This window comes from Paralichthys olivaceus, chromosome 16 (genome assembly GCF_024713975.1).
Source record: "Paralichthys olivaceus isolate ysfri-2021 chromosome 16, ASM2471397v2, whole genome shotgun sequence".
Lineage (NCBI taxonomy): Eukaryota > Metazoa > Chordata > Actinopteri > Pleuronectiformes > Paralichthyidae > Paralichthys > Paralichthys olivaceus.
The window spans coordinates 13,115,247-13,124,884 of record NC_091108.1 but is presented as its reverse complement, the minus strand read 5'-3'; the positions used below and the strand labels follow the sequence as shown (position 1 = coordinate 13,124,884).

Here is a 9,638-nt window from a genome sequence, read left to right as displayed (position 1 = left end):
TCGATCCCCCTCCTGTTGGTGCGGGTCCCGATAAATTGTGCTCACGGCTGGGTGTGTTCATCATGGCTACCAAGGAGATGTTTTGGGTGCTCCTGCACTGGAGGATGCTCATGCAGTGTGTGCGTGTGCATTTATGGAAAACAAAATCACAGATGGGCAATTGTTCCATGTCGAAATGTAAGCATTGCAAATAAATTACCCAAAGCACTAGTGTCATGAGCAAAATATCTCAATTATATGTCAGGTCTATCTCTATACTGCCAATACAACAACGTGTTGTGTAATGATGATGATAACAATACGCTGTATTTATAGAGCACATTTCAAAACACAGTTGCAAGGTGGTTTACAAGTAAAAAATGACACAATACTAAAAAACTGAAAAGCTATTTGATGGATGGCACAGCATTACAGCACGAATACAGGAATAAAACATGTTTCAGATGACAAGAATTAAAATAAGACAACACAAAACATAAAATGATTAAAATATTTGGTAAGATCAGAATTAGGAAAAAGCACACCGATAAAGATTGTTTTTAAGAAAAGGAGTTGGTCGGATGGAAATTGTTGGGACTGTGGATGGTGAGTAGGGCCTTCACCTCCGTATTCACTGTGATTATTCCTCACGTCCCTGCTGCCTGTTAAATTATCCCTTTTTATTTGTGCCAGATTTACTCTGTGTCCTCGCTGAGCTGTGAATCAATGACGACATACAGTAAAGATGGAATTTAAAATTAAAAAGACATTCTTGTCCTACATGTGTCTGAAAGAATATGGATGAAATTTTTCCATTTCAGAAGTTTATAAGGGGATTATTTTCAGACAGGCTTGAAAATGTAATGAAAATCTTTAAATAAGAGAACCCTTTATCTTAAAATGAGAATCCATCGTCCTCAGCCTCCAAAGTGAATGAATGGTAATAACTAAAGAGAAAAAACAACTCGGATGGCACTCAGTAAAGCACATTATCTGCCCAGCCCATCAGTCCCCTCAACCACGTTTAATTCACTAGATCAAGATTTTTATTTGGATCTGCACCAAATTGCTCACACACAAACATGCCTGATTTTTTTTCATAGAGATGACTGAATTTACATATTTATGAGATAAATGGCATTTTGAAAAATGTCCCATTTCACATATTTAAAGGGAGTGAGAAACCAAAATCCTGGATCTGCAACCTGTTTCACACAAAAACTAAATAGATGCTTTCTTGGGTCATACCCCACCCCTCCCCAAAATTTCACAAAAATCTGTTTTGTAGTTTTAGCATGATCCTGCTAAATAACAAACAAATGTAAAAAAATAAAAACCTCCCCTGCTGAGGTAATAACTGACTCACACACCAATAACAAAACAGCTGTATTTATTCGACAGTGTCACAGTGATACAGAGACAAAAATGAATCTTGTAATGAGGTACAGTACACCAGGTCATGAGGTACATGAGCGTTGTATTTGTTGTTTTGTATTTTCTTACGGCACACAATTTCTTTTACTGAATAAAATCAAACATGGCAAAACAATACTGACAATTTTTCTGTCAGAACAAAAAACATGGCTTAAACCAGGGGCAGGGAACCTACGACGTTCGAGCCCTATAAGCCCGTCGGACAATTTATAAATATAAAAAAAAGGGAACTAAATTTTTTTTTCTTCAATAAAACAAAATAAAATAATAGCATAATAGTGTCCTTCAGTATGGTCCCTTCTGGTTGTATGACAGATGGGTCCCAGACACATCTCTAGACACACACATTACGAATCATTACTGACTAGCATCATGGCAACTCTGAAGAAAAGCAGAAGCAGATGCTTTCCAAGAGAAATAGATTAAAAAAAAAAAAAAAAAATGAAGTCAAAAGACAAGAAGGTGTGTTTAGTATGTGGGGTCATAGTCTCAATGTTTAAAAAATCTGATCTCGACCATCATTACAGCTGGAAACAGGTTTTACTAGAAGAGTTGCAAAGGCAAAAGCTCTTGGATGAAGTAAACACTCTTGAGCAGAGTTCACAAGAAAGTGTCAAATAGACTGTTTTGTGGTGAACGAGCTAATTGCTAAGTAAAATTATTCCATTCCATCAGTTTGTTACAATAAGCTTCTGCAAAACAGATTACTGATATGGCACAAGATATAAAAAACTAAAAAACCCTCTTCAGGACAGCACAAAAACTTCCATTTTTTCTCTCTGGCCTGCGATGAAATTACAGACATAACAAACACATTTTTGTGCGTGGGATTGCTGCTGATTAGGACATGAGGGAGGAATTGTTGTCTTTGCAAGCCATGCACTATGAAAGGTGGGGATTAACTTAAATACGGTTTTGATTTGTAACAAGGTGCCTTAACTTTCAAGGCACCTTGTTGCAAATGGAGTCTCAGCCATGGCAGAAGATAATTCGTGGCATTGGTCAAAACATTAAATAAGTAATCTCAGTACGAATGAAAGTGATTGAGATGTGTGCCACTGTCTCAAACATAAACACATCAGTCATATTCCCTGGAACACACTGGCATTATGACAACCTATGGGCCGTACAGCTGCCAGTTTAAGAGGCTGCTGAGGGAGCCTGAGAGTTCAGAGATCTGGTTTATCATTGAGATGCGCGAGGGTTGAATCAAGGTAATATGCTGCCAGGGAGAAAACACTTCATGGAGATGAAGGGAAAACCTGTCGTGCAACTCAGTGATAGCAAGTGGCAATGTGATCTGGCCTTCGTGGCAGACCAACAACCTCCCGGGGCGCCACATCAAGCTCCAAAGTCCCAACCAGCCTCTTAGCTCTCTGCTTTCAAACATAGGGCAATTACAGCTGTGGTAATTGCAACACTGTGCACTTTCCTGCTCTGCAACTACAAAAAGCCAGCTATGACATCTGAATATGCTGGTGAGTCTGCAAAACTCCTTCAGGCGTTTGATGATTGTTTCAGGACGTGAAATGTAAACAAACGGAGCATATTTGTTAAGCCGTTTAATGTGGAACCAGCTGATGTGCCTGACGACCTATAACATAATATTATCAAGCTGCAGAGCAACAATGAGTTCAAAGCCACAAAAATTTCTGCTCAAGTTTTATAAACTGTATGCGCGTCCTGAGGAACTTCCTAATTCCGAGCAGACATGTAGTGACGTTTGCATCTCTGTTTGGGACAACTTGTGTCTGAGAGCAGCGTTTTCAAAGCTGAATCGTGCAAAGACTCTGTTCTGCTCAAGACTGACTGACAAAAACCTAAAGAAACAGCTGCGAGTTGCATGATCACCGCCATCTGACATCAGACGTCATCAAGGGGGTTAGTGTGATATTTCTGTTCAGTCATTTAGTATGCCTCTTTGAGGATTTTCTCAAAATGAAATGGGCCTTGATAGGAAAAAAAAAAGGATCCCCATCCCCGGACTTAAACTTAGGTTATCATGAGAAACAACAGCACTTTAAACTGTAAAACCTTTATCAAATGAGCTAAATGTGATTATTCACAGCCACATGAGTGCTGTGTGCATGTAAACATATGGCAACCTACACAACACTACCTACAGTGCCAGAGTTCAAATATAAGAGCAACATATTCTTCTTGAACAGTTAAAAAAGGAACACACTTGAGGTTCTCAACATGAACTGATACGTCTTACATACACACAACACACATACACACAACACACACACACCAGGTTTGTGTTTTTAACTTTGAGCTTGAACAGCTGTTAACCGAGTGTAACACTGCATTGAGCACCATCCAAAACTGTCATACAGAGGTAAAAATTTAAACTCAAAGTACCCTTTCAGGGTTACATAGTCAAATATAAAAAAAGATGAAAAGAAACAGATTTTTGTTTAACAAGACTTGCAGAATGTGTTTTTAGGGTCTACTTCATGTAAACGTTTATAAAAAATCTTCATGGAGCCAATTGTGTGAAAATAAAACCAGTTTACCGGCAAACGTCATGTCGGGCCTGTAGGAGTGATGAGAAAGAGACAAGGTACATGTTTAGCTGAGTACTTAAGCTTTTTAAAGTGTAAGAAGTCTGTAAATGGATAGTGGAAAACAAGATGATGGCCGCTACACATTAATCATTAGCATACCTTGGCTATGATTCCTCATTGTCCACCTGCTCAACCTTCTCTTCTACTTTGTCGGCTGCTGTGTCTGCAGTGGCGTCCTCTATATGAGCCAACATGTCAGCCATGAGAGCCTCCTCGAGCCGCCTCCTCACATTCTGCACCAGGTCCTCCTGCTTCCTATAAGGACACAGGCAAGGAAAAACAAAATTAGAAAAAATAAAAGCTAGCACTAAGGAACACACACCTATCATGGAAAACACAGAAGGATTTTGAGAGCAGAGAAATAAATATAGCCATTTCATTTTTTCAGTCTCTTTCAGCAAATTTTACTTGGTTGTTCTAAATCACATCCCACCAAAACACTGGACAGTGCAATGTAAGCCTGAGAAGTTTTGGTATGAGTGACTGCAGGGACACTCACAACACTGAACCAGATTCATCAGTACAGTGGGCTGTTTCACAATCTTCAACAGCCAGTCAGACTGTCCTTCAAGTCGAGTTAGTTCCAAGATTATTCGCTTCTGAACGATTCATGTTGCCATCTTAACCATGGTGATTAAGGGGTTTAATCTTATATAGCATATTCTATCATATCATATGAATGAATTCATATGAATCTGATTCCTTGAGTTATGACCAAAACCTGTTACACAACATCTATTTTATATTGGCAGCCCACTGCTGATAAAATGATTCAGGATTGGGGCAGACACACATTAAAGGCTTGTTACCCTTCGTAGTATCCTGCCGCATACATAGATCAATGACAGTGCAGCTGTGTTGCACATGTGCACCTCTCACCTGATGTCATCATCAGTCACTACGAAGGCTTTACAAAGAGGCTGCGCTGTGTTGAGCCACACTCCAGGATTTTTCTCCACCGCAGCAGTGAGCTGTCCGGTGACGGGTGCAGGGCTGGTGTGCAGCGCGCTGGCGATGGAAGAAAGCAGTGTTTTATCTGAACATGCAGGCCCAACACCTATGACAGGGAAAAAAACAGAGGGACATGTCAAGGTTGTAGAAAACTCTTACTTTGAATTATACATGGCAGTCATGTTGTCTGTTACTCTCACCCTGTAAACCTTTGGGAAGATCCATAGTTTTCACCAGTTCCTCCGCAATATCGAATGCATTTAAGCCGCTCAGCTTTCTTTCCCAGAACAGCTGAAGATTGAAGCAAACCAAGAAAACACGGGGGAGGGGGACCTTGTAAAGTTTTGTTTTTTTTTAAAATTCAAAACGGAAATGATGCTTTATTGTGAAATGTATACAGATATCTGCGTCCGGGCAAATTAGCCCTTCAATACTCTCCAAAAGCGAGTCATGTCAAATCACCAGGCTTTGAACTCTGAGTGAGTTACTCAAATTAAAATTTGCAGGTAAAGCTGATTCCTTTGACTCTTGCATGCAGTTTTACTCTTTACTGAGATAGTACTAACACCTGCATGTTTCCTGCTCTCCGACTTACTTGCTTGGGTTGGTCCACAGCTTTCTGCGGGTCTGTCTTCACCTTGTTGTTGGGGTGATTTGTTACCTTGGTCACCGGCTGTTTAAAGATGGATGCTGTCTGTCGAACTGGTAGTGTTGTGTTTAAATCAGGCTTGGACTGTAAGGAAAATGAGAACATGAAGAATTCTATTACGTGTTTATTACGTGGATCATTGGGAATGAGTGATTCAGAAATAGCAACACGTCTGGTGCCATGGTGACATATATTTTGCCACTTTATGGCCAACTGCAAAGGAAGTTAGTTTAAAAAATGGTCTCATGGCATCTTAACTACTGTTTGCCAGAGGGCACGTGGGAAACTTAGGAGGAAGAATGTTGTTTGGTTAAATGACAGTGTTTATACCTTGCATTAACATGTGTCTTAGTTGAGTGGATAGCTTCTAAGTACAGGTGCACTGAGGATGCACTGTCAGACCCAGTCTGTATTCTGATTTCTCCTTTTTGTAATTTGCAGCAGACACGGTAGGAGGAGAACATTGCTTCCTCAAACCGGTTAAAGTCAAAAATAAGTTCGGTCTCTGCAAATAGAAACAATGCAGTTCCTCCCAAAAACTCATGGGAACAGTGAGGCCATTTATCTTGTTTCTGATGTACACAGAGGATATTTGTGTTTAAAGATCCAAAGATAAATATGAAACATGAGTTCAGAGTTTCAGCTTTAATTTATTGGAACAATATTTGCAACTAGATAAAAAGCTTACGACAGACCACCTATTGTATCAGGCTGCCCTGTTTTTAGGTGAGCAAAAGTTAGGTAACATATACTTGCACTTTAAATTCAGTCTCCTCTTTAGGACATGAAATGCTGCTCTATTAGGTTGGAGTCTAGTGACTAGGACAGTCTAAAATCTTCCATCTCATCACAGACCTGCTTGTATGTTCTGGATCATGAGTGGATCCCTTCTTTCTTCACACTTTGGCCTTTTGAAAACTTTGTTACAGAATGTTTGCGGCGCATCTCTGTACTTCTCTGGACATCCCATGTTTTACTGCCTGCGAGTGTTTTGTATCTTGTGATATGGCCTTAATATTTCTGCTGTCAGTGTCTTATTCAAGCGGTGGATTGTGATACTTTCTCTCCTGCCCTGTGGAGGTTGGTGGTGATGTCAGACCGTCGTTTTAGATTTCTCTTCACAATGTTTCTGTCATCTTTTGCCATTTTTTGTCCTTGGCTGACCCAGTTCAGTACAGCAGGGGTTTTCCAATGCAAATTGTTGTGGTCCTTGGGTTTTCTTAATTCTGAACAGAAGGACTCTGAACAGCCAATTCACATGGTTGAAAGAAGGTTTTGATTTATTTTTGATTAATGAATAATAATATGCTCAGTCATCTGGAAAGAAAATGACCTTTTAGGATTTTAGTCATTTTGTACAACCCTAATGTCCAGTTCTGTTTGGATCCTCCCAGGTGCACATTAATGTCAAGTGTTAACATATGAACTTATTCTGGTGGTCTCTTTCAAACAGCACAATAAAAAAACACTGTGATTAAATGATGTGAAACAATAACATGAATAGGTCTAAGGGGAAGTTTATATATAAAGACACTGCACATACTATTGTTAAAGTAAATTGTTACAGCGCAGTGAACATGTAATTTTGCAGTAGATTGAAGCAGCTGTAGCTATTGACTTGTGTTAGTGCTAGAAGAATATCTAAGAGGAAAAAGTATTTGTGAGTGAATATTCTAAGTGTGCAACTCTCTTTGACAGTCTTTTTGTGGATGTGCACATTTTGTCCACGACTTCCCATTGTTAACAGGTGTGTGAATATATTTTGAACAATATTTGCTGCAGCCAGTGTAGCAAAAAAACATGAGAGCAGGAGTTTCTCAGATTGGGATTAGTAAAACAGGGTATATGGACTTGTAATGAAGACTGTGATGTGAAACTTTTGTGTTGTGGGTGAGTTGTCTGTAACTCCGTGTTCTATCTGTGGGAGAGAAAAGAATATCCACATATTTTCAACTGCTAAGGCAGTTTTCTTCTCAAATATACTGACACGTGACTACTTTCTAAGACTACAAATTTCTCTTTAGAAATACAAATTCCATTGTCACATGTGCTCAGTTGGTTTGCAACAGAAAGAACTTCATACCTTCATTTCTGTTGAAGGGTATATTTTCCCTCCACCTCAGGAATTTATGCTCCATGACACAAAACACAGTCTTACCCTGATATGATGGTTGGTTTCGTAGTGGTGCTTGTGCCTGCTGCGCTGCACTTTGGTCAGGAGAGACCTTCCAGCTCGAGAGTGGCTGGCATTCACATCTGTGTGAAGGTTTCCACTCAGACCACGGACTATCTGGGGCTTGTTGAGAATGCACTTAACGGGTATACTAGAAAGAAAAACAGGGAAAAAAACAGTATCACATGACTATTCGCAGCAAGAATCTTGGTTTGAGGTTTGCATGTTCTCTCCAAGTGTTTGTGGGTTTTCTCCAGGTAGTCCAGCTTCCTCCCACCATCCAAAGACATGCTGATGACAGTTAAGTTAGTTTGGAGACTGTAAATAGACGTGTAAACGTGACAGTGAAGGATTATTTGTCTCTGTATCCTTCAGTGACAGACTGATTAACCTTTAGAGTCTGATGGAGACGTATAGCGGGTTGTTCCTACCAGCACCTGCTGTACAATCATCTCTGCTCCCAGTAGAACTCAGTGCACACACCCCAATTCTGGGACTGCACTTGAAAAAATCAGGTTTAACTAGTTTTACAGTGCAACACTTATTCTGCCTCAACAATTCAATGGCTGATGTGCACTCCATCACACTGTATATATTCTGCTCACACTGTTCATATTGTGAATATATATATATAAATATATCAATTCCATAGTTACATGCCCTTGTGTCTAAACTGCATATTTATTTATTTATTATGGATGCCTACTTTTTGACTGTGCTCCTATCCTTATTGTGGGACCAATAAGGGATCATCTTATCTTTTATTGTCACCGTGTTTGAGTTGGCAACGGCTTATCAAAATCATAACCATAATGATGATAATAAATGAAGGTATAGATTCACCTTCTTCAAAGCTGAGGCCACTTCTCAGTTCATTCTGATCGTGTAGTCTTCTCCACAGGCTAAAGCTGGATTAAGTTTTCTAAGTGACCTCACTGTGAACAACTGAAAGGTCTCGGGAGTTGAAGGTTTTCCCTCCATTACAGATGCAATGACAAGGAGTCAGATGATACTGAGCACTTTAGTGCGACCACACACAGGGTTTAAAACGTGTGCATTAATGGAAACACTCGAGTGGATGTTAGCAGATAAGAAGTTCTGAGGAGGATTCATTAACTGATGCGGTTTGTGATTTGAAAAACAGACTTGCTGCCTCTTAAATTGTGAATTATAGATAATTCGGAGACTTGCGGGTGGATAAAACAATGGTGTGACAACATATCCTTTGTCTCCGTGTTGTATCCTGGATGTTTCTGTCCGAGCTGCGGTGAGTGCGGCGGGGCCCGTCGCACCGCCAGTCAAGCGTGTGTAAACAATGAAACTTAGCTAGCTAATCAAGCTAGCAGCGCCGCTAACGTAAATAACGTCAGCGTAACCGGCAGCTAGCATATCAATTAGTGCTGTTAAAGTTACCCAGTGTGATACAACTACAACTCCCTGCAGCCAAAGTGGAGCTACGTTGACTAGTAGTGTAAATAAATAAGACGGACGTGTTCATTAGCAGATGAGGGTTTCCCCACTACAGGACGTGTGTGTATGTGTGTGCGTGTGTGTTTGCATGCGTCTATTTCCTGCACACAAACTTTCACGCTAACATCTGCGCCTTTTTAAAAGTCCCACCTTTTCCTCTCCATGGTCCCGCTGCGTCCCGCTTTCCTCTCCTGTTCCACGGGCTCACGGCAGATCTGAAGCCAGCTCTGCGCTCCTCGTCCCGGTCATGAATTTTCTCACCGAGTTCCGTTTGTTATCGATCCCACTGTCTGTCTCCTCGACCTGTGCCGCTGTGGAATCACTGCGCCTGCCCCTTCACAGAACGAGCGCCGCAAATCCATCCGCCAGACCCTCTGTAAAGACTAGTCCGTACAATGAGCTCACACACAGC

At 40.6% G+C, this 9,638-nt stretch overlaps 1 protein-coding gene across 1 annotated transcript; it reads right to left on the bottom strand.

Moving 5' to 3' along the window:
• Positions 1-1,352: 1,352 nt before the first annotated feature.
• mbd3a (methyl-CpG binding domain protein 3a) lies at positions 1,353-9,638 on the bottom strand. Its single transcript, XM_020111333.2, has 7 exons — positions 9,377-9,638; positions 7,742-7,907; positions 5,530-5,667; positions 5,135-5,225; positions 4,863-5,040; positions 4,083-4,238; positions 1,353-3,952 (listed from the first exon to the last, which is right to left on the bottom strand). Exons 1-6 carry the CDS (start codon positions 9,388-9,390, stop codon positions 4,088-4,090), a joined length of 738 nt encoding a protein of 245 aa, XP_019966892.1. The 5' UTR covers positions 9,391-9,638; the 3' UTR covers positions 1,353-3,952; positions 4,083-4,087.

Bases quoted from the DNA above. Each gene is read 5' to 3' on its own strand.
- mbd3a (XM_020111333.2), bottom strand. The intron at 5,226-5,529 runs GTAAGTCGGAGA...TTCAATCTTCAG, and splicing joins CTGTGGACCAACCCAAGCAA to CTGTTCTGGGAAAGAAAGCT. The intron at 4,239-4,862 runs GTGAGAGGTGCA...GTGTCCTTATAG, and splicing joins GTGACTGATGATGACATCAG to GAAGCAGGAGGACCTGGTGC.